At 38.7% G+C, this 26015-nt stretch overlaps 1 protein-coding gene across 3 annotated transcripts in view; it reads left to right on the top strand.

Annotated features, from left to right (window-relative positions):
- The window catches only part of cdk18 (cyclin dependent kinase 18), a 328641-nt gene that overhangs the window by 293979 nt on the left and 8647 nt on the right, over positions 1-26015 (top strand). For all 3 annotated transcript variants that reach the window (XM_028797139.2, XM_051924616.1, XM_051924615.1), the window contains exons 12-14: positions 6417-6522; positions 6741-6783; positions 12862-12952. In XM_028797139.2, the coding sequence (XP_028652972.1) occupies positions 6417-6522; positions 6741-6783; positions 12862-12952 (240 nt within the window). The remainder of the gene's footprint in view (positions 1-6416; positions 6523-6740; positions 6784-12861; positions 12953-26015) is intronic.

Below are 26015 nucleotides of genomic sequence, written 5' to 3'. Positions count from 1 at the left end.
CCTAAGGAAAGAGATAAGAGATAAGGAAAGGAAATAAGACTTACATTTAATTACTCAGCTGATGCCTTTATCCAAGGTGACTTATAACATTTGGAATACAACTAGTTTCTTTGGTTTTTCTAAATGTAGCACAGGCAAGTGAAGTGTCTTGATCCTGGCCATGCACTATCAAAACTGAGATTTGAACCTGTAACCTATGGCTTTGAAGTGCAAAATTTTAACCACTACGTCACACTGACTAGAAGTGTATTTTGGAAAAACATGCTACGGTATGCATCAAGCACACAGGCACAACTGGAAGATGGGTAAGAGTAAGTCAAACACAAATGTTAGGAAATAAAAAAAATAATGGTAAATCTATAGAACTAGCTAATATATCTGGCAAAATGGCTAAAGTTAGGACCTTCAGAACCATTGAAGACCACCAAGTGAAAAACAAAAAAATAATAAATCATATTAAAGAGAACTTTTCACAGAAATGTACACTTAAGGTCACATCTTATCGAAAGACAATGTAATATGAAATAATGTGCAACCCCAATCTGTTTATTATCCAGATGTTACAGATGGCAGATGTAAAGAAAATAAAATCACAAATAATATCAATTTGCTGGGAGAGCTTTACTCTCTGGAAAGTCAATCAAATAACAGTTACTTTTTGTTCTCACAGCTGTTGAGGCTTTTGGACAGGAAGGAGTGGTTCTGGAGGTTGGGTCACTGTTTTTCTTCCAGGAGATCTTCATGGCTGAGGAATGAAAGGAATTAGAGTAAGCTACTGTGTGACCTCTAAATGCACACCGCAGTGTATCTTCTACCTCATAAGAGGCAGACTTTGCCTGCCTGCCGTTATGTTCATATTAATTTGTGTTCCATCCTTGTTCTTGCTGCATGATTTTGAAGGTTTCAAACTTTTGGTGAGAAAATGGCTATTAAGTATTAGTATTTAGACTAATATTAGACTAATCTAGACCAGGGGTGGGCAGATTCAGTCCTGGAGGGCCGCAGTGGCTGCAGGTTTTTGCTCCAACCCAGTTGCTTAATAAGAAGCCCTTATTGCTCAAGTAAAACTTCAGCTTCACTTTAGTTGTCTCGCTCGTTAAGATTTTGAACCCTTGTTGCTTATTTTAGTCTTAAACAGCTGTATTCTTGGTTTTTAATTGCTCCTAATTAGCAATACCATGCAAATGACAAAAGAGACCAGCATTTCTCCATTTAGCTTGTTTTCATTTACACCTGTGTGTATTTATCACACACTATTTGGTTTAATTAAATACTTGGAAGGAAAGTGAAGAGAAAAAAGTGAAGCACTGAGAATTACTCATCTGTTTTAGACTTCAGATCATTTGAATGATATCTTTAGAAAGGAAAATAAATCTAGGATATGAGAATGACCTGACATGGCAGAGTTAAAGCACTAACAAGCCATGCAATTAAATAATTGACAAGGATTGTTTTTTAATTAAGCAACTGGGTTGAAACAAAAACCTGCAACCACTGCGGCCCTCCAGGACTGAATCTGCCCACCCCTGATCTAGACTATTTAGACTAAAGGTGTACTCACACTAGGCACGTTTGTTTCATACTGTGCCAAAGCACGATTGTCCCCCCTCCCTACTCCCCCGTTCTCCTGCACTCACATTGTGCTTAACGTTCTGGGCCTGGGCACACTTTTGTCATGACCATGCGACTTTGTGTAAAGCCAAAACAAGATACAAACACGGAGTGACAGCATGCATGTCAAAATGATTTTACTTATTTTGTGGTTGTTTTAGAGTCATGGGGGGCAGGATAATACTCTACCATCTTACAGATTTATTCAGTGTGTGGCACAGCGTTTTGCTGTTAATTGTGCTGCACATACGGGAAGATATTTACAGTGATATTTACAGCTTGTTTTGCCAATTACAATTCACATTCATGTGTAAGGTGAGAATAAAAACCTGTTTTTAACTCAAAAGATATTGAATGAAATGAGAATTGCACTATCTGACTTGTCGAATCATTGATGTCATGTCTCTGAGGCTAGGGATCTGCACTGGCAATCAGAAGGTTGCTGGTTTGAATCCCGTAAATGCCAACGGGGACTCTGCTCTGTTGGGCCCTTGAGCAAGGCCCTTAACCTGCAATTGCTGAGCGCTTTGAGTAGTGAGAAAAGCGCTATATAAATGCAAAAAATTATTATTATTATGTCTGTTTTTGTGCTCAGGCATGTTTAGTGATCACACTGTTCCCGAATGCTACTGAACGGTGCACAGGCTCACCTTTTCCAAGTAGGCCAGGGCACGGTATGGTTGGCCCAGCATGGTGTGATCACGCTAGTCAAACAAACTAGACTTTTCGGGGTGACATGCAGACAAATGTGCTCGGGCACAGAACAAATTGCCAGTGTGAGTATACCCTTAGATACATGCCATGTTAACTACAAAACAAAACAAAAAAAAAATAGGCAAACACAAGAAACATATGGTTTAGCATAGAAAAGTGCAAGTTGATACATGTAGTCAAAATGGCAAATAATCTCTCTTTAAATATAAAATCTAATGTCTGTCTACCTGTCTGTTTGTCTGTCCACTTTTCACGAGAGAACTACTTAACAGATTTTGTTTGGGTTTTTTCTATAATTTACTTGAACATTCCGGTTGATTTTGCGACTTCTGTCATCACGCTAAGTATCATAGTTTGGTTGTAGCACCAATGTATTCGCACGAATCTGAGACAGAGGCTGTGGACTGAGGGGAGGGGAAGGCGGGACCTCAGGAGTAGAGAGCCCTCCTCACTCATCAGCCTCTGTTCGAGTCACTCTACCTCTTGCCACGTTTTGGAGTGTACCTTGCATCCACTTACCTAGTAATACCTGTTTGTTTATTGATTTTTAAAGTTTGTCCTGTTTCACTACTACACGGGCGGGCGGAGCAATGAGGGACAGCTAGTGATAAATATAGGGTGGGTGGTGTCAACCTCAGAAAGCAGTTTCTGAAAAAGCTTTAGTGGTTTACGATAACATAATATTCTCATTGTCTAGGCAATGTGCAGAAATAATTACAAACACGAATAAATGTTAGTTTATATTTTAAAAACTGTTGAATATAAATAAGGCAAAATTATGCTCAAACTATATAACATGAGACTGCATCTGGATTATCATGAGCAGTTGTAGACACCACACTACCAAAAAAGCATAGTAGCACTTAAGGCTGTGCAGAGGAAAATAATTAAGTGCATCCTAGAACTTAAAGGTATGCCCTACTCTAACTGGTTCAGAGAATTTAACCTCTTTAGTCTTGAACAAGCTACATAGGGTCCTAATCCAGGACTTCAGAATTCTCCAAGGCATCGATAATATTGAATCTTTCTGTTTAAACAGTGAATCCCATGTTTGAGTACAGAGGGAAGTTTGTTTAAGATGGAAGCCAGTAAGAATTTCGTCACACAAACAGTCGTGGAAATCTGGAACAATTTGCTTAATTTTGTTAAATTATAATAATTTTATACTGTGTCATATTTATCATACTAAGCTTGGTGTTAACCTTGAGCAGGGCTCGGAATTTTAAGAAATTATGGTTAATAAGTCGGACTTGGTGTGGCGTGTAATGATCCGGTTTACACTTTAAAGCCCAAATAATGCTAGTGGAGGAAATAACATCATGCTGCAAAAATCATGAATATTTCTATTCATTTTGCCACCCTAAGGGAACTCATCAATATTCATGAGTGGGACGTAGCCTCCAACTAAAAACACATTGGCAAATGAAAAGTCACAAAGGAAGCTTTAGAATGAACCAACACTGATCCGTTGCTCAAATCTGAATTGGCCATTACATGTTGATACAGAAAGTGAAACTGATGCATGATATGGCACTTGTAAGTGTCAGAGGGGAAGGGCATGCATCCTGGCTGGGATAAAAGAAGGATTCATGCCCAGCCAGAAGACCATAATGAAAGGAGCAGGCAAACAGGCTCACTGGGAGGAGATCATTCCCCCACACGACAGGTGGCAGTATCCCTCTGAGCTAAACTTGATCAGGACGCCTACAGTGTGGCATGGGAGTTGGAGTCCGGAAATACAGCCCTGTCAGGGTCTTTGGAGCCCACCAGAGAGAGCTGCCAGGGGTGGACTGCCCTGGTTTCCTCACAACCTTGAAATGCTCTGGACAACCTAGACAGGAGACTGGAAGCAGTTCCCAGGTCTGGTTTAAAAGGAACACTGCTGCCTCACTTAAATTGAGTCAAAGTTGAGAGGCAGGAGGCAACACTCAGCACAGTAGAGAAAGAGGAAGAATTGGTGATTTATTGTTGGTTTATTGCTGTTAATTGGGAGTTGCTTTGTGGAATAAAAACTTTTTATTTCATTTATATATTGTGGGCTGTATTGCTGTGTCTGTGGTTTGTGGCTCTCTGGTGCCCCCTGGTTGCCACACGCTGTACAACCGAACCGTCTGTAATATGCCTGGTGAATCTGGTTGCATGAAGCTTCAGCATGGTGTGACAGTAGCTGCGTAACAAAAAGGTGAAATAATTGAGATCACGTGCAAAGACACACAAGGCGTTAGCCCTCTAAGCACTGTTCACAATGTGGAAAGTGTCAGTGTTAGTGTCAGGGAAATGTGGATGTCATTAAGTCTTGCACTGTGGTAGCCTGCAATAACACCAAGGGTGCGCAGATCAGGCAGTGGCATTCTATCCTCTTATGTGCAAGCTATAGAAAAAATATAAGAAAAGTGCTCAAACGGGCTGTGTGTTAGTGATGGTCTCAAAACATGTCTCACAAAGAATTTGTACAAAACCTACATCAATACAGTAGTGGACACTAGACATACTTTCTTACTGTATTTATGTTGATGTTTTGATATTTACATGTTTCTGTTATACATAATAACAGTTTTCTCTTGTTCAAAAAAATTAAAGTTTGTTTTTCTTAGGGTAAACATAATAATTATTAAGGAGACTACATGATTCTAATGACAGCACAGAAAGAAGACGTCTTAAATTAGTTTCTATTAAGAATCAGTAGATAGGAAGTAAGAAAGCCGTACTGAAGTTGATAACAGAATGTCAAAATACAAGTAATTGAATAAACCCTGAAATGTGAGATTAGGATCAGAAAAAAATGTACCAAGAGGGTCCAGAGCCAGAAATGAGATAAATTAATTTACCCAAAATGTGAGAGAAGGTTTGAAGTCAGGTACCAAAACAGAAATGAAACCAAAAGATTAAATTAACAGAATAGTTTGCATGCAAAGTCCTTTATATCTGTAAACTCAGGCAATTCAGAAATGTGCAAAGCTGACCTTTATCCAGTTGTAGAGAAGATGTCACCTGATGCATATCTCTGGTCTTTTTCCCTAGCAAAAGCCTAGCATGTGCACAACGCAAAGGCATAAAATGGATGTGTCCATACAGAAGCAAAATGTAACTGTAGGAGATAGAATGCAAAATACATCAATGCAAAAAAAGAAAGCAACCACTGAATTCTGTGAACTTAACACCCCCAAAAATGATAGCACAATGATATTTTGAGGCCAAGAAATTACTACAAAAATTGAAATAGAGTCAAATCATGACAGCAATGAATAAAATAGCAGAGTTTTGTTTCCCATACAGTTTTGAAAAACTTTCCCTAAAATTTGTTTTGTGTGCAATTTCACAACTGTGAAAAACAAAATTCTCTCAAATGAAGTTTTTTTTTGGGTGGGGGGTGTAAAAGTTTTTTGGGCGAGAAATCAAGGACTATTGCTCCTTAAGGGTTATTCTGTAGCTGAAACCACTGACACCTTCCCAAGCCACCCTCCAATACCACCCTTCCATAGCTCCTTCTAAGGAGCCCCGCACAGTCTCATTTGACTCGTCTATGGCCTGCCTACACATTCGCACTGCCGATTCTCCTCACACCACTGAGATTCTGCATTCATTTTCTCTACCTCTGTAAGCTGATCCAAGCTAGGATCCTTACCGTGGTTGGCTAATGGATTTTAGCAGAGGAGAATGTCCACTGAAATTCTGCCAGGTACGTGCTGTTAAGCTGCAAACCCACTCCCCCAATCCTGCTTGGCACCAGAATAAATTTTTCCAAATGTTTGAGACTAAGAAAAATATACTGTATATCTGCTAATCGCACATACTTTCCTAATAGTGAAACAACTTTTGCTCTGTGAATTTTTTGAGCAATGAAACTTCATAGGTTTTGCTGAAAATTCAATTTCATGCAAATAATTTTTTCTAATCTCTAATCATATTTTATGCATTGCAAACTCTTATTCTGACAATGATGTTACTTCTTTTTAAAACCATTTAAAGAATATTTTGTATTTTAGATACAAGCTGTCCTTACTTTCTTATGGACCTACATTAGTCCTGTTGCTTCACAAGAAGCCACCTCAATGCCTTTGATTGATGTCTAAAACATTTTGATTTTTCAGGCACTCCGACAGAGGAAACATGGACCGGAATAACAGCAAATGAGGAGTTCAGATCCTATCACTTTCCACAGTATAGACCACAGCCCCTTTTAAACCACGTGCCCAGGTAAGCATTAGTTTGCATTGGCTCCCTGCCTATTCATTTTCTATTTTAAGTTTTTCTTAAGTATTGATTTTTTTTTCTCAAACACCACAAATTCTAAATGAACTTTTATGCATTTTGCTTGCATTTGTGTTGTCCAAAAAATGGGTAAGACCTTCTATGCAATCATCTCTACCTTCTACATTTGCCATTTTTGGGACTTGTATCATTTATCTTTTCAGGCTTGATGCTGAGGGAATAGATCTTCTTTCAAGTCTTTTGCTGGTAAGACCACTATGATTCACTTTATTTCACTGAGATATACCGAAGCCCCACATTTGAACTGCATTAGTAACATGTGTAGTGCTGCTGAACATACATAGCAGATCAGTGCCACATAAAAATCAAATGATGCTTGGTCAGGGAATAGACTGAGGAGAGAAATGAATACACCTTTATTGGGAAGGCAACAGATTGTGTTCTGGATCACCTTCAGAGAGCTAATAGGTAGCATTTACCACTATTCATTTCTAATTAATCTCTTTTTTTAACCTTTGTAGTATTCTGGTTATAAATATATTGTCAAGGAACCAGAAATTTCCTTCATTTATCCTATACAGTGATCCCCCGCCTATCACGGAAGTTATGTTCCAGACCCATCAGCGATAGGTGAAAATCCGCGTTATAGAAAGACCATATAAATAAACATTTTTTTTATAGTTTAAGCCTTAAAATACCCCTCCCACATGCTTTAAACACATGTAAGCTTAGTAAAACACACTTTGTAAACACATATGATATGTGGATGTCGGGCTAAGGATATGAGTAACATAATAATAATAATAGTAATGTAGCGTACTATCGATTCATTTAAGCTGTAATGGCGAGCGACGTCCACGTAACACTTTCCTTCCCGAAGCATATACAGGAGTTTTACCTTCTCCTGAATGGTCAAGGTCTTCCTCTGGCGCTTAGGCTCACTACTACCAGAAGGCTTTGAAGATGCAGGATGCTTGGGAGCCATCGTAGGGCTTAAACCAAAACGTCGGGTACCCACACTTGCTGTTCTTGCGAGATTACACCATGTTAGCAGCAGCCAATCAGAGCCCAAGAGAATGAAAATTCTGCTCTGATTGGTTGAGTCTCCTCTTTCAGCCAATAACGGGCCTTGTAAGAAATCATCTGGGTACTGTAACGCAAAACTCTTTGTCTACTGTAGTGTAGAATGAATGTATATTTAAGGATTTACTGTTTTGCTTAAATGTTAGATATGTTCCACAGAAAAATCTGCGATATAGCGGGGGTGCGATAGCTGCACCGCAATATAGCGGGGGATCACTGTAATCTGATTTCCTCACTTTAGCTTTCACACATTCATTTAAGAGAATTTTGCTTTAACTAAAACACATTCCTCAGGATCTGCTATTGCAGATATTCAGACAACAGACTATCATGTTAAAACTGGAAACTTTAGTAATATGAGTCAACCACTTTCTAAGCTTTAAAAATTAGCAACCAACCAAAGGTTGAATTAGTTGTTTCCCAGACTAAAAAAAAAATTAACCAAATAATCTAAAAAAATATATCTACCATACATTTTGCAGTTTGAAAAGGTATTTTGGAGGAAAGTGGAACACAGCGTTCTTGAGACAGCAAAAATCTCCTAATAATTATGTTTACAATGCATTGTGGGTCTATTGTTTAAACAAGAACATAGCACAAATCGACACCGCTTATTTGACCAGGTATTTATTAGGTATGAACAGGCAACAGGGCTGATTGTCCCTCTAAGCAAAGATTTCAGTAATAAGAGTACAGCTTTTGAACCAGAAACTAAGGTCCCAAGAAAAAGTATCCAAAGCAGAGCTAATTGTTTTATGATTGCGAAACAGTGAAACAAGCTTGCTCTAAAAGTAATAATGAACTGTACACCATGGTAGAAGCCAATGAAAAAAACATTTTTGAACATTTTTACTGTAATGTCAGAATCATACCTGACTAGCAAAAAGGGTCTCCCATTCTGCATCCTGTATTTTGTAGATTTGAGCCCCACTATACAGTATGTACAATCACTGCAGTTGCTGCAAAAAGATTCAACTTATAGAAAACAAGTATAGACATAGTCAGTTAAAGTGCAAAAGAGTAAGGGTGTGTTTGAAATGATAATATGTAGATATTTATTGATGGAGCTTCACGAACAGATCTAGGGAGAGAGCTCCAGATAATATGAGCCTCAAAGCTGAATGAGAATTTACAGAGAGTAGAAAAACAAGTCTTTGGATGGTTATTAGTCACCTAGAAGACTGGTATGAGATAAGCAAAGATGACAGATAATCTTAAGTGTTGAAGTTAACCATGTATTAAGTCAATAAGGGCAATAACAATAACAAGCCATTGTAGTCAAGCCATGTTACTTGAGAATGATGTGTTCATTGTGTTTGATCTGTTTTAGAATTATGGCTGCAGTAGCAGGGTGTTGTCCTGTGTTGGCCATTATGGATGCAATGAGAAGTTAAGCAAAAGGACACCTTTAATTGGTCAACTAAAAATATTGCAATATGCAAGCTTTCAGAGGCAGCTGAGCTTGCCTGAAGAAGGTGCCTAAGCTGCCTTGAAAGCTTGTATATTGTAATCTTTTTAGTTAGCTAATAAAAGGTGTCATTTTGCTTGACTTCTCGTTAGAACTATGGCTGGAGCATTATGATTGTGTTGTAACGAGTGTTCAAAAGCAAATTGTCGTAATCTAAATGAGAGTATCTCTGCATCAGAGGAAGAGATGAAGGGACACACTCTGGCAGTGTTCTGTCAGTGGCATAAAGACAGTTTGCTTCTACAGAAATACTTTTTTTTTTTTTTTTTTTTAATATACAGCACATTTTCACGTAGTCATTAGCTCATAGTGCTTTACAAATAGTATTCAGGCAATGTAGAAGCCAAGATATAGTCCAAAGTGATCTAGCTTTTTCAGTTGACATGGAAATCCTGCAAGAGGCAGTGCCATTTTGTATTCAGCTGTTAAAAGACATCAATGCACAGATGTTTTTAAAGTAGTCAGCAAGTTTTTCTAATTTGTGGAGGCAACCAGGAAGGTATCTATGTAGAGCTATATGTTCTGGGTTAGAGTGGAGCATTGGGTTGTAATGGTTAATCAGACAGCCAGTTTCAACAGGTATATACTGTATATTTGCACATGCAGAAATCTGACACTCAATTACCTTATGTATTATTGTTCTTTTTACTCTTCCGCCTGTCAGTGAAGTAAGACTAAGTTCAGTATGTTTCAAGTCAAAGCTATTTTTTTCCACAATCATGGTATACATTCATTTGGCACGGAAAAATTGAGTTAACTGTGTTCAGCTGAACACTTCAGTTAAAAATTATAACAAAACAGAATTTTTTAACATCTGTAAAAAATGCTCACTTCAAAACACAATTTTCCAATGCAAATTAAATAATAGTGAAAAATACCAAACTTTTGACATTTACTTTTGTAAAAATCTTGTTGTTGATCATTGTGCTGATGTTGCTGTTATTATGCAGCACATTTTCTTTTAAAACATGTAGCTCAAAGTGCTTTACAGGATGTTAAAGTAAAAAATTGCTAGTAAAAAGAAAAATGTTAATGTAAAAATAAATAAGTTTATGAATGAATAAATAAACAGAATGCCTAAAATGATAAATGAGAATAAATCAATGCAGACTCAATTTGCACTCTGACTGGTTCATGCTCATTATGTGGATCTTCCCTGAACAGATCCTGTTCATTACAATATCTCATTCCCTGATTAGTCACCGTTCACGCAAGAAAGCCATATTCCAACACAGGCAGCATAGACGAGTTGATTCACATGGTGCTTGTTGTGTTTCTTACCTTTGAGCATCTAAATTTTTTGTTTTGTACAGTTTCAACACTGCAAACATGCACAAAAGACAAATAATTGTGCACATGCTCAGTTTAGGCAAATGGCTACATCACGTGTTTTCGGTCGTTTTAGTATGGACAGAGAAACTATTGCAAATGATGTGAAAACACTAGTATGAGTACCATTAAATGAAAGTGCAGTACTGTGGACGTAGCCTAAAAAAAGATATGTTGCCTATGTTGCACTGACCCATAAATCTTTTAACTACTGTGACCAACGTAGTTTCTGTACTATCATTTGGTCTAAACATGACTGAAACTGATCAAGTAATTATGCAAGTAATCACTTAACTGCTAAAAAATGCTTTTTCTAGAATTTTAGATTAAAAAGGCAGGGAAGAGATAGGTCTAAATCTGTCAAAAACAGAGGAGTCAAGATGACTTTTTTAGAGCTAGGGTTCAACTACTTCTGAGAAGACGGCAGTGTCTAATGAAGTGTTAACTATGTCAAGTGGGCACATCGGAAACTTATTTGGAAAAGCCTGTTGAGGACACAAGTGGAAGGTTTTATCAGAGTAATTTTTTTATTAAGTTCCGGTTAAAACTAATTTAGTGATGTAATTTCATTTGCTGAGATGAGCACACTGAGTTTAAACAGGGCTTGCTTTTGAGGGGTGTATTATATTATATCTACTATTGATCATGATCAAAGTGATTAAAATCACACAAGTTTGGTACCTTTGTGAAATATATTTTATTATGCATACATACAGCAGATGGGTATGGTTTTAATGAGATGATGTTACATCCCATGGACTTCACGTATAGTTATCTCGGGTTGTAAGGGCTCATGGTAGGGACCGAGAACCAGCAGGACAATAAGGGATGCAGCCAACTAAAGTGCTGGTGCAAAATTTGCAAACGTATTGTACAGTAAATATTTAAAACAGTGCTAGGTGCTCAAAAGCAATAAATAAGTACAGCAGTAAATAAATGAACAATTGAAAATGGTGATACTGTGCACTCAAAAAATTGTACCGTTATTGACTGAATAAAGTAATTCAGCAAATCCAATACTGCACAAATCTATTATCAAACTGTGTAAAAAGAATCATTAAAGAAAAACCAAATTTTTAACAGGCTATAACAGAATCTCCGCAACTCTATCCCTTTCAAATACATTCAGAGAGTGCAAAATTACATTTTTTCCTTCCATAGCACTTCTGTAGCACTCTAGGTTATTTTATAGACTCTATTTTGCTCCCATCAAGAGCCTCATGCATAATGCCGTGCGTAGAATTCACAGTAAAACATGGCGTAAGAACAAAAGCGGAAATGTGCGTATGCACAAAAACATCCAGATGCATAAATCTGTGCGTATGCCAACTTCCATGTTGTTCCGCTCCATAAATCCCGGTCAGCATGAAAAGTCCTGTATATATATATATATATATATATATATATATATATATAAACTCATCTTCATTGTGCTGCATTAATTTATTTTACAATATATTGACCCATCCTTGGCGGCACGGTGGCGCAGTGGTAGCGCTGCTGCCTCGCAGTAAGGAGCCCTGGGTTTGCTTCCCGGGTCCTCCCTGCGTGGAGTTTGCATGTTCTCCCTGTGTCTGCGTGGGTTTTCTCCGGGTGCTCCGGTTTCCTTCCACAGTCCAAAGACATGCAGGTTAGGTGCATTGGTGATCCTAAATTGTCCATGGTGTGTGGGTGTGTGTATGTGTGTGCCCTGAGGTGGGCTGAGATTTGTTCCTGCCTTGCGCTCTGTGTTGACTGGGATTGGCTCCAGCAGACCCCCGTGACCCTGTGTTGCGATATAGCAGATTGGATAATGGATGGATGGATGGATGACCCATCCATTCCTTAATGCACTAATCAGCTTATAGTTATATGGCTTTGAATCTTTCCTGGCACTACTGGCTCTGAAGACAGGAGAACCTGAAGACCTGCAGGTACAGGAAGTAGATGAAAACTCAACAGGAAGTAGATGAAAACTCAACAGGCATCACAGAACAGGGATTTTCATTTACCTCCTTGAAGCTATCACAAGTATTTACAATTGTTATATGGAAAATAAAGCTCTTTGAAACTGAATTTCATAAAATTAGCAAAAAGTATTCAGTGTGCTATGCTGTATAGCAACTACTAGAGGATAAACAAAACTTTAAAGTGCAAAGCTTGACAGGCCTTTGTACCAAGAATCTGGTCTACCTGCCATACTATTCTCCAACTCAAACACACCTAACAGGTGAGAAATAAAAGTTAGAACTTTCTAGTTGCATCTCTGTAGTTTTCCTTTGAGAGCCTTTTAAATCTGCTTGAATATGTCTACACTACGATAGGTGAGTGACTGTAACTGTCTCAAATCATACTGTATTCTTTTGAGTTTTCAGAATCTGTTTGCCAGCTAACATTAGAGTACACTGTAAAAAAGCACATTATAAGTTCTTACGTTTTCAACTTTTTATTATTTCATTTTACAGTACGAAGCCAAAAGTCGGATTTCTGCAGATGCTGCCCTCAGACATCCTTACTTTAAGAGTTTGGGAGAGCGAGTTCTCACCTTGCCTGACAGTAAGTAAAACTAGTTCTGGTTTAAAGGCTAACATTAGCTTCTGAGAAAAGCCAAAAAAACATAAAGTTGGCTGAGACTAAATGGGAGAGACAAGAAACATAAGAACAAACAAGCCTAAACAATCTAAATATAAACTCCTACGTTGCTGTGTGTATTAGTCAGACAAGTTATCAGAGTAACTTTAAATTCGCACAGTAGTTGATATTATTTAATGCAGTACTTGTATTCAACTGGAGTCTGTACATTTCTATTACATTTTTTATAAACAAACTTAATCTTTTTAAAATTAGCGCCATGATCCATCAAAAGTGGCAGCCACAAAGATATTAAAGATAAATAATGCAACTAATAAGGACACTTCTATGATTTACTTTATTCTTTATATTTACTTCTGTCAAAATGTATAGCTATCATGAATATACTGTACGTTCGACATTTACTTAATTTTATAATTAAAATGGTAGTTATAATCACTGAAAAGCATTATATATATATATATATATATATATATATATATATATATATATATATATATATATATATATATATATAAAATACACTCATCAGCCACTTTCCTAGGTACACCTTGCTAGTATCAGGTTGGATACCATTTTGCCTTCAGAACTGCCATAATTCTTCATTTAATAGATTCAACAAGGTGCTGGAAACACACCACAGGGATTTTTCTCCATATTGACATGATAGAATCACACAATTGCTGCAAATTTGTCGGCTGCACGTCCATGATGCAAATCTCCTGTTCCACTACATTCCAAAGGTACTATACTGGATTGAGATCTGGTGACTGTGCAGGCCATTTGAGTACAACCAAATCATTGTCATCTTCAAGGAACCAGTTTGAGATGATTTGAGCTTTGTGACATGGTGTGTTTTCATGCTGGAAATGGCCATCTGGAGATGGGTACACTGCAGTTATAAAGGGATGGACATGGTCAGCAACATCATTCAGGTAGACTGTGGCATTTAAACTATGCTCAATTGGTACTAATGGGCCCAAAGTGAGGCAAGAAAATATCCCCCACACCATTACACCAGCACCACCAGCCTAAACCGTTGATACAATGTAGTATGGTATGGATCCATGCTTACATGTTGTTGACGCCATATTTCTGACCCTACCATCCGAATGTCACAGCAAAAGTCAAAACTCATCAGACCAGGCAACTTTTTCCATTCTCCTATTGTCCAATTTTCATGAGCCAGTGCAAATTGTAGCCTCAGTTGCCTATTCTTAGCTGACAGGAGTAGCATCTGGTGTTATTTTGTGCTGCTATAGCCCATCTACTTCAAGGATCAACGTGTTGTGCATTCAGAGATGCTCTTCTGCATACCTTGGTTGTAACGCGTGGTTATTTGAGTTACTCTTGCCCTTCCATCAGTTCAAAGCAGTCTGGCCGTTCTCCTCTGCCACTCACTGGATATTTTATCTTTTTTTATATATGTATATCCATAGGTCTGATCGCAATCTGATTATTTGGGTGGTTACCTACCATGTAATGCTTGTGGTTGGTCAGCAAAACATCCCCCACACCCTCTCCAACCAATCACCAGCATTACCTGGTAGGTAATCACCCAAATAATCAGATTTCAATCAGACCCATTGATGTAATACGCCATTCTTCACCCTGTCAAGTAAGTGATCCAGCTGCAGTGGCGCAACATCTGAGGCTCTGCCAAAGGTGCTGACATCCGAGGTTCCATCCCTGCAAGGGGAAGCAAAGGTGTGTTCAACCTGATGAGCCCCGATTAAATAGAAATACATTTTGTGTACTCTTTGTATTGTTTGATAGGTATTGTTTTTGTTATTGTATGTATGTATTATATTGTTTAATCACTCTATGACTATTTTAAAATTATTTTGCAAATATTAACAATAATATAATCTATACTAATAAAAGGCAAAGCCCTCACTGACTGACTCACTGACTGACTGACTCACTCATCACTAATTCTCCAACTTCCCGTGTAGGTAGAAGGCTGAAATTTGGCAGGCTCATTCCTTACAGCTTACTTACAAAAGTTAGGCAGGTTTCATTTCGAAATTCTACGCGTAATGATCATAACTGGAACCTGTTTTGAGGGGGAGTCACGTATTGCGTCATCACGCCTCCTACGTAATCACGTGAACTAAAAACAAGGAAGAGATTTACAGCACGAGTCAAACGCGGGAACGAAGGTAAATGACGTTCATTTTTGAGTGTCTTTTAATACTGTGTAAGCATACATATTAACACATGTGCAATTAAACGTGTGCATTTACGGGGTGATTTCTCAGGCTTAAAAGCTTGCCTTTTATCAAACGCGGGAACAAAGGTAAATGACGTTGTTGAGTGTCTTTTAATACTGTATAAGCATACATATTAACACATGTGCAATTAAACGTGTGCATTTACGGGGTGATTTCTCAGGCTTAAAAGCTCGCCTTTTATTAAAAAGGTAAATGCTAACTATTTTCATTCTGAAGGGCACAAACCACATTAGATTTCAGCCGCTAAACGCGCAAAAATGTCGGTACACCAGATAAATAAGCGCAACATATTATCAGTTGTATTGTATGCTTACAATACATACAGAAATGTGTTAATTGTTAACTAATAGTATGGGATGGTGTTTTTCGACTCGCGCCTTGATTTAAACGATTGCATGTCTTGGTGGGTTTGCATAGCTTATTGTCAATATCTTTACACCTGTTTTTAAAACTTATTGACTGAAACGGGCTTTCACGAAAAAAGTTAGGGCTTTGCTACAGGATACACCCTCCACAAGTTAAGGAAGTAAAAATAAAAGGTATATATTTCTGTTTTATTTAAACCTTTTAAGTTCGTGTAAGCATACATATTAACACATGTGCAATTAAACGTGTGCATTTACGGGGTGATTTCTCAGGCTTAAAAGCTCGCCTTTTATTAAAAAGATAAATGCAAACTGTTTTCATTCTGAAGGGCACAAACCACGTTGGATTTCAGCCGTTAAACAAGCAAAAATGTCGGTACACCAGATAAATAAGCGCAACATATTATCAGTTGTATTGTATGCTTACAATACATATAGAAATGTGTTAATCGTTAACTAATATTATGGGATGGTGTTTTTCGACTCGCGCCTTGATTTAAACGATTGCATGTCTTGGTGGGTTTGCGTAGCTTATTGTCAATATCTTTATAGCTCTTTTTAAGACTTAATTTAAAAAGGTTTTCTTTCCTTCTTAATAAAAATTTAAAAGCAGTACTTCGCCGGTGCGAAGCGCTCACTTCACTCCCTTACGGGAATCGAACCTCGGACGTCAGCGCTAAAGGCGAAGCCCCTAAAATTGCGCCACGGCGTGTGGTTCGTTTATTTGACAGCATGTAGATCGGGGTAATTACATTCACGGCATTCGTAGTCTGATTCACAATCTGATTGTATGGGTGATTACCTACCAGGTAACGCTTATGGTTAGCCAGCAAGTCAGCTCGAAGTGATCACTCGAGTAAAGGCAGCTTCACAAAAAAACAGATCCTTAACAAATTGTTATTGGTATATTTTCTCTCAATTTAAAAAGGTTTTCTTTTCTTCTTAATAAAAATTTAAAAGCAGTACTTCGCCGGTGCGAAGCGCGGGGATTTGAGCGACTGACGCATACAGACATATTCATGAGTGCAGGTACTTCGGAAAGAAAGCACCGTGTAAACCTAAAGTTTAAATTAAGTTCATAGACCTACAAAAGGTTGCCATTGATTTCAGGCAAGATTGCTTTTCTCCTGTACAACTATACGTTGCATTCTCAAGAGTGTGCTTGCATGGCTTGGTCATATTACAACCGGAGTGCTGAACTGACAACGTGGTATACAAACAGAACTATAACAATCGTAAAAAAAGCAAAAAAAAAAAAAGCAAAGAACCCTTGCATTTAATAAAAAGGCTCCTTCCTTGGTGTTCGTTTATAAAACAGCGGAAAAGCTGTGTTAAGGCTGCTTCACAAAAAAACTGATCCTTAATATAGATATAGATATATATAGATATAGATATATATATATGTATGTATGTCTATATATATATGTATATGTAAGCTTATAAGTACTGCCTTACTTCTCTTTAAGAAAGGAAGATGTAATGATACTTGATTTAAACGATTCCATGTCTTGGTGGGTTTGCGTAGCTTATTGTCAATATCTTTACACCTGTTTTTAAGACTTATTGACTGAAACGGGCTTTCACGAAAAAAGTTAGGGCTTTGCTACAGGATACACCCTCCATAAGTTAAGGAAGTAAAAATAAAAGTATATATTTCTGTTTTATTTAAACCTTTTAAGTTCGTATGCATAGCCCCATTTGGCTGTTTTAGTTTTTTTTTTTCTTTCTTCAGTAATATTTAATCTCCTTAAAGAAAAAGAACATATGCATTTTACTTTTTTTGTATCTCTTTACTAATATTTTAGTGTAAAAGGATAACCAGTATTTAAACCTTTTATGTTACTTTATAAAGTTATTTTACACAATGTTGAAAAATTAATAAGAAAGCTACATATTTTGGCAGCTGCTGCTTTAATTTTCAATGAAATGAAAAAAGCTCTCCAAGAGAAAACCTCAATGAAGAAGAAACAGTTTGCACTATCTAAAAAGGAGAAACCCTCATTTATAAAGGTTTGCTGCAGATGATTTAACTGAAAATAAATGAATAGTTCCTATGTGTATAATACATATTTATCTATTTGACTTATGCCTTTATTCCAGCAACTTGCAACATCTGAGGTACAATTTGTTACATTACTTTGGTTTTTTGCAGCACAGGCAGGTGAAGTGACTTCCTCAGGGTCACACAGTGGTGTCAGTACCAGGATTTGAACTGACAAGCTCTGGGTTTGCTGAAATATTACTGAAGAATGAAAAAAAACGAAAACGGGCAAATGGGGCTATGCATACAAATGTCCATCCATCCATTATCCAACCCGCTATATCCTAAATACATGAGCCAATCCCTGCCAACACAGGGCACAAGGCAGGAAACAAACCCCGGGCAACGTGCCAGCCCACCGCAGGGCGCACACACCCACACACCACGGACAATTTAGAATCGCCAATGCACCTAACCTGCATGTCTTTGGACTGTGGGAGGAAACCGGAGTACCCGGAGGAAACCCAGACAGACACGGGGAGAACATTCAAACTCCACGCAGGGAAGCGAACCCGGGACTCCTAACTGGCACCTTTCACTGCGCCACCATGCCGCCCGCATACAAACTTAAAAGGTTTAAATAAAACAGAAATATATACCTTTATTTTTACTTCCTTAACTTGTGGAGGGTGTATCCTGTAGCAAAGCCCTAAGTTTTTTCATGAAAGCCCCTTTCAGTCAATAAGCCTTAAAACGGGTATTTTGCTATATATATATATATATATGTCAATGTATGTATGTATATATGTATGTCTATGTTTATATATATATATGTGCATATGTATATATATGTGTATATATATATGTACATATGTATATATATATGTAGATGTGTAAATTTGTATTTGTATATATATGTATATGTGGATGTGTATATGTATGTATCTATATGTATATGTAGATATGTGTATATGTAGATATGTACTGTATATATATGTATATGTATATATATATGTTTACATAACCTCTTTAACACACTACTTCTCCGCTGCGAAGCGCGGGTATTTTGCTAGTATCATATATATAATTATACTAGCAAAATACCCGCGCTTCGCAGTGGAGAAGTAGTGTGTTAAAGAGGTTATGAAAAAGAAAAGGAAACATTTTAAAAATAATGTAACATGATTGTCAATGTAATTGTGTTGTCATTGTTATGAGTGTTGCTGTCTTTTATATATATAATATACACACACACACACATAAACATATATATACATATACATATATACACATATCTACATATATATATACATATACACATCCACATATATATACATATATATATATATACACATATCAACATATATATACACACATACATAAACACACACATATACATATACACATACATACATACACACATACATACATACATACACACACATATATATATATATATATATATACTGTATATACACAGATACATATATATACATAAATATTTACATATCTACATATATACACATCTACATATATATACACATATATATACATATCTACATATATATATATATAATATCTAGACATACATACATAGATAGATTGACACATATATATATACATATCTACATATTGTGATAGATTGAGGTCTCCGTGACCCCTTGAACCCTCAGACTAGACGTCAGACACCAGGTAAAAGTCCAAATATAATATTTATTATTATAAATAAGTGCACAAAGCACCCTCCTCTCCACAATACTCAATAACAAACCACAATAATCAATCCTCCACACTCCCAGACACTTTGCCACCCTTCCTCCCAGCTCAGCTCAACATCTAGGATTTCCCATAGTCCTTTTATAGTCCTGATCCGGAAGTGTTTCGTCCTCTCTGTCCACGTGACTAGGAACACTTCCGGGTCATATAAAAAACTCTTCTTCACCCCGGAGGCATGTCGTTTCTTCCTGTCATGTGATCTTGACGCACCTCCGGGTTATAGGGCACACAAGAGTCCGACAACCTCCCTACAGCGACTCCTGGAGGCCCCATTGGTATCCAGCAGGGCTGTGCATATAAACTACAGAGTCCATGATGCCCTGCTGGAATTCGGGGCACGTTCATGCTGTCGGGAGAGCTCCTCCTGGCGGCCTGGGGGTGAGGGCCGGAGTAGAAAGCCGGCAATCCTTCACAATACCCCCCCCTTAGCGAAGCCAACTGGGGCGAAGCGACCAGCCCCGCGAGGGACGTCCTCCTCCAGGAGGACGCGTTAGCCGAACCTTGGCGACGTTGTCTAGGCTCCACAGCGAACCTTGGGGGAACGGTGTATCTTCTGTCCCACCGCTCCCCTGTCCTCTGGGGACAGCTTCGCCACAAGTGGCCTGGCCGACGGCAGTTGTAGCACCGACGCTGCCCTCCTGGTAGTCTCTCTTCCCGAGACCTGAAACATCTCGGGAATTCTGTCAGCTCCACCTTCTCCTCCACCAAGGAGGGGTTAACGGCCGCTTTGCTGCTGCCTGCCCATTTCTTTAATATGTCAGGAGACCCATGTGTTAATTCGGGGATCTCCTGCTTTCTCTGGGGCTTGTGCACAGTGTGAGGCTCTCTATGGAAAAGAGAGAGCCTCTTTGCTGTTTGCACACCCGTTGTCCTATGTAATTTAGGAGGCGGCATCATTAGCACCATATCGCTCCGGGTAACAGCACTTTTTAGCTGCCCCGGTTTGATTGGCACTTCCTCCGCCCCTCCAGAAACAAGCGACAACTCCCTTATCACTTTATCAGGAGACTCCCGTTTCTGTTTTAGGATCTCCTTTTTAATCTGGGGCTTTTCCACAGTTTGGGTCTCTCTATTAGTAAAAGAGAGCCCTTTTTCTGTCTGAACGCCCTTTGACTTTAAATTAACCCGAGGCGGCGTCTTCAGCCCCGCATCGTTCCAAGAGCCAGCACTTTTCAGCTGCCCCAGTTCGACCGGCGCTTCCACCGCCCCTTCCGTCATTGTACCACACTCTCGTGTAGGGCTCGCAGTGGTTTGGCACCCGCTACTTATCAAACGCGGGCCCATTTCCCACTGCGTCCCTATTTCATTATATACGGTACCGCCTTTACTAACCTGTACCGCCAAATCATATAAGACGGGACGCTCACGTCCTAGTCGCCGTAGGTAGTCATCCACCTTCTTTACTGGCGCTTTGGTCGTCGCTCCCAGGTCTCCGACGATCCTCTTGATCTCATTCAGCACCTGAAAAATACTTCGTACGGGTTTGATTATTTTTTCGAGTTCCCGCACGTCTATAAAGTTATTTATTTCGGCCAGAGGCAAGCTCACTTCCTTGTTAGCTTTACCAGCCGGTCGGGAGCCAATGAGCACGTCCGCTATCGGCACGTGCTCTGACGGGTCTCGCGGAGGCTTCTGGGAATTAGAGTCTTTTTTATCTGAGGGCCGGGTTGCCTTCTTTGGCGAACTGCCGTCTGTCTTTATTAATTTATCGACATACGGATCAGCCATTACTCGGTCCTTCTTACCTTCTTGCGGGGTGAGCAGTGCTTCGATCGCCTCCCCCATTCCCTTCTGGAAGTCCAAGTCCGTCTCTTCAGAGACGAAGGCACAAACAGCGGGACGCGGACCTCCTCGTTCCCAGAACACACCAGGGTCGATCACGTGTTCCTCGCCGACCGTCGACATGCGGAAGTTGCCTTTACTGCTCATTGGCTCGAACAGGAGCGTGTCACTAACTTCGGGAATATCCCCGCTTTCCCGCGGAGCCTCCAAGTGATCTTTTCCGAGGTACATGCACGGGACAAAGTGAGTTATTTCAAATGGATTATTTGTTAAATTCCCGGCACGTACCTTAGAGCGATCGTCTGTACATGGAGGTTTCTCCCGAGTTGTGCAGCTGCTCCGTAGCTCCTCCCGGGCGTCGGCCATTACGAGCGTGGCTCTCCCGCTGGCGATGTCGCTCTGCTTTTCCTTCTTCTTCCCCATATCGGACGTGGTGAAGGTAGGTTCAGGCGATGTTACTGCGTGTCTGGACGTTATCTTCTCAGGGTTCTGTCCACAGTAAAATTTATTTAAATTCAGGTCCTCTGCCAAATCCGACGGCCAGAGAATCCTGTCGGCTACGCCAACTGTGATAGATTGAGGTCTCCGTGACCCCTTGAACCCTCAGACTAGACGTTAGACACCAGGTAAAAGTCCAAATATAATATTTATTATTATAAATAAGTGCACAAAGCACCCTCCTCTCCACAATACTCAATAACAAACCACAATAATCAATCCTCCACACTCCCAGACACTTTGCCACCCTTCCTCCCAGCTCAGCTCAACATCTGGGATTTCCCATAGTCCTTTTATAGTCCTGATTCGGAAGTGTTTCGTCCTCTCTGTCCACGTGACTAGGAACACTTCCGGGTCATATAAAAAACTCTTCTTCACCCCGGAGGCACGTCGTTTCTTCCTGTCATGTGATCTTGACGCACCTCCGGGTTATAGGGCACACAAGAGTCCGACAACCTCCCTACAGCGACTCCTGGAGGCCCCCATGGTATCCAGCAGGGCTGTGCATATAAACTACAGAGTCCATGATGCCCTGCTGGAATTCGGGGCACGTTCATGCTGTCGGGAGAGCTCCTCCTGGCGGCCTGGGGGTGAGGGCCGGAGTAGAAAGCCGGCAATCCTTCACAATATATATATATGTAATTGTGTTGTCATTGTTATGAGTGTTGCTGTCATATATATATATATATATATATATATATATATATATATATATATAGCAAAATACCCACGCTTCGCAGCAGAGAAGTAGTGTGTTAAAGAGGTTATGTAAACATATATATATATACATATACATATATACATATATATACATATCTACATATACAGATATCTACATATAGCAAAATACCCGCGCTTCGCAGCGGAGAAGTAGTGTGTTAAAGAGGTTATGTAACCATATATATACATAAACATATATACATATATATACATATCTACATATACACATATCTACATATACATATATATACATATACACATCCACATATACATATATATATATACATATACACATTTATATATCTACATATATATATATATATATATATATATATAGATATAAATATAGACATACATATATACATACATACATTCACATATATATATATATATATATATATATATATATATATATATATATATACACTGTATATATACATATCTACTTATTGGCTCCTGTATTTAGGATATAGCGGGTTGGATAATGGATGGATGGACATTTGTATGCATAGCCCTATTTGCCCGTTTTCGTTTTTTTTCTTTCTTCAGTAATATTTCAGTAAACCCGGAGCTTGTCAGTTCAAATCCTGGTACTGACACCACTGTGTGACCCTGAGGAAGTCACTTCACCTGCCTGTGCTGCAAAAAACAAAAGTAATGTAACAAATTGTACCTCAGATGTTGCAAGTTGCTGGAATAAGGCATAAGTAAAATAGATAAATATGTATTATACACATAGGAACTATTCATTTATTTTCAGTTAAGTCATCTGTAGCAAACTTTTATAAATGAGGGTTTCTCATTTTTAGATAGTGCAAACTGTTTCTTCTTCATTGACGTTTTCTCTTGGAGAGCTTTTTTCATTTCATTGAAAATTAAAGCAGCAGCTGCCAAAACATGTAGCTTTCTTATTAATTTTTCAACATTGTGTAAAATAAATTTATAAAGTAACATAAAAGATTTAAATACTGGTTATCCTTTTACACTAAAATATTACTAAAGAGATACAAAAAAAGTAAAATGGATATGTTCTTTTTCTTTAAGGAGATTAAATATTACTGAAGAAAGAAAAAAAAAAATAAAACAGCCAAATGGGGCTATGCATACAAACTTAAAAGGTTTAAATAAAACAGAAATATATATTTTATTTTTACTTGCTTAACTTGTGGAGGGTGTATCCTGTAGCAAAGCCCTAACTTTTTTCGTGAAAGCCCGTTTCAGTCAATAAGTCTTAAAAAAAGGTGTAAAGATATTGACAATAAGCTAAGCAAACCCAGGAAGACATGGAATCGTTTAAATCAAGTATCATTACATCTTCCTTTCTTAAAGAGAAGTAAGGCAGTACTTATAAGCTTACATATTTATATATAGACATACATACATATATATATATATATATCTATATCTGAAGCCGTGCAAGCACACTCTTGAGAATGCAACGTATAGTTGTACAGAAGAAAAGCAATCTTGCCTCAAATGAATGGCAACCTTTTGTAGGTCTATGAACTTAATTTAAACTTTAGGTTTACACGGTGCTTTCTTTCCGAAGTACCTGCACTCATGAATATGTCTGTATGTGTCAGTCGGTCAAATCCATGCGCTTCACACCGGCGAAGTACCGCTTTTAAATTTTTATTAAGAAGAAAAGAAAACCTTTTTAAATTGAGGGAAAATATACTAATAACAGTTTGTTAAGGATCTGTTTTTTTGTGAAGCTGCCTTCACTCGAGTGATCACTTCGACCTGACTTGCTGGCCAACTATAAGCATTACGTGGTAGGTAACCACCCATACAATCAGATTGTGAATCAGACTACGAATGCCGTGAATGTAATTACCCCGATGTACATGTTGTCAAATAAACGAACCACACGCCGTGGCGCGGAATGTAATTACCCCGATCTACATGTTGTCAAATAAACGAACCACACGCCGTGGCGCAATTTTAGGGGCTTTGCCTGTAGCGCTGACGTCCGAGGTTCAATTCCCGTAAGGGAGTGAAGTGAGTGGCTGGTTACCTACCAGGTAACGCTTATGGTGGCCAGCAAGTGAGGTAACATCAGCCACGGTACCTTCAGTTGTGAGAAGCAGATCATAGAATGGTTGAAAATAGTTTACTGTCAAATAATGCAAAGAGTACGCGACACGTCTTTCCCCCTTATTCTTGGCTCATCAGGCGTACACACTCACTGCACTTGCTTACGGTAATCGAACCTCAGACGTCAGCGCTAGAGGGGCTTAGCAGCGGTGAAGTATTGCTTTTAAATTTTAATTAAGAAGAAAAGAAAACCTCAGAGGTTCGATTCCCGTAAGGGAGTGAAGTGAGTGGCTGGTTACCTACCAGGTAACGCTTATGGTTGGCCAGCAAGTGAGGTAACATCAGCCACGGTGCCTTCAGTTGTGAGAAGCAGATCATAGAATGATTGAAAATAGTTTACTGTCAAATAATGCAAAGAGTACGCGACACGTCTTTCCCCCTTATTCTTGGCTCATCAGGCGTACACACTCACTGCACTCGCTTACGGTAATCGAACCTCGGACGTCAGCGCTAGAGGGGCTTCGCAGCGGTGAAGTATTGCTTTTAAGTTTTAATTAAGAAGAAAAGAAAACCTTTTTAAATTAAGTCTTAAAAAGAGGTGTAAAGATATTTACAATAAGCTACGCAAACCCACCAAGAAATGCAATCGCTTAAATCAAGGCGCGAGTTGAAAAACACCATCCCATAATATTAGTTAACGATTAACACATTTCTATATGTATTGTAAGCATACAATACAACTGATAATATGTTGCGCTTATTTATCTGGTGTACCGACATTTTTGCGCGTTTAACGGCTGAAATCTAACGTGGTTTGTGCCCTTCAGAATGAAAACAGTTTGCATTTACCTTTTTAGTAAAAGGCGATCTTTTAAGCCTGAGAAATCACCCCGTAAATGCATATGTTTAATTGCACATGTGTTAATATGTATGCTTACACAGTATTAAAAGATAGTCAAAAATTAACGTCATTTACCTTCGTTCCCGCGTTTGACTCGTGCTGTAAATCTCTTCCTTGTTTTTAGTTCACGTGATTACGTAGGAGGCGTGATGACGCGATACATGACTCCGCCTCCTCCATTAGAGTATATGGACAAAAAAACAGGTTCCAGTTATGACCATTACGCGTAGAATTTCGAAATGAAACCTGCCTAACTTTTGTAAGTAAGCTGTAAGGAATGAGCCTGCCAAATTTCAGCCTTCCACCTACACGGGAAGTTCGAGAATTAGTGATGAGTGAGTGAGTGAGTGAGTGAGTCAGTCAGTCAGTCAGTGAGGGCTTTGCCTTTTATTAATATGTATAGATATATATATAGTAGCGAAGGTCTGTGATACATTTTATTACAGCTGAATAAAGAAGGTTGCAGGACTTAGGAGGCAAAAGAAATGTGGCAGTAATGCAACCCTTCATGTCTCCCCCTGTTTACACCTGGGGGTGTCCTCTTTTATATATATATATATCATTCAGCAGAAGTGTTTCAGGAAATGCTACTGGGGCTGCTTAAAACAATGGCAGTATATCTACATAATGCCTCACTTTGACTGTATCTGCCAAATCAGAAGTTTTCTTTCTTTTTAGTTTTCTTTCCTTTTAGTCATTCTGGTGTATGAGAGGGGTATCTTATTTATCATAA

The sequence above is a fragment of the Erpetoichthys calabaricus genome, chromosome 3 (genome assembly GCF_900747795.2).
Source record: "Erpetoichthys calabaricus chromosome 3, fErpCal1.3, whole genome shotgun sequence".
Taxonomy (NCBI): Eukaryota; Metazoa; Chordata; class Cladistia; order Polypteriformes; family Polypteridae; genus Erpetoichthys; species Erpetoichthys calabaricus.
The sequence above is the reverse complement of the archived record's forward strand: the minus strand, read 5'-3'. Positions and strand labels throughout refer to the sequence as shown.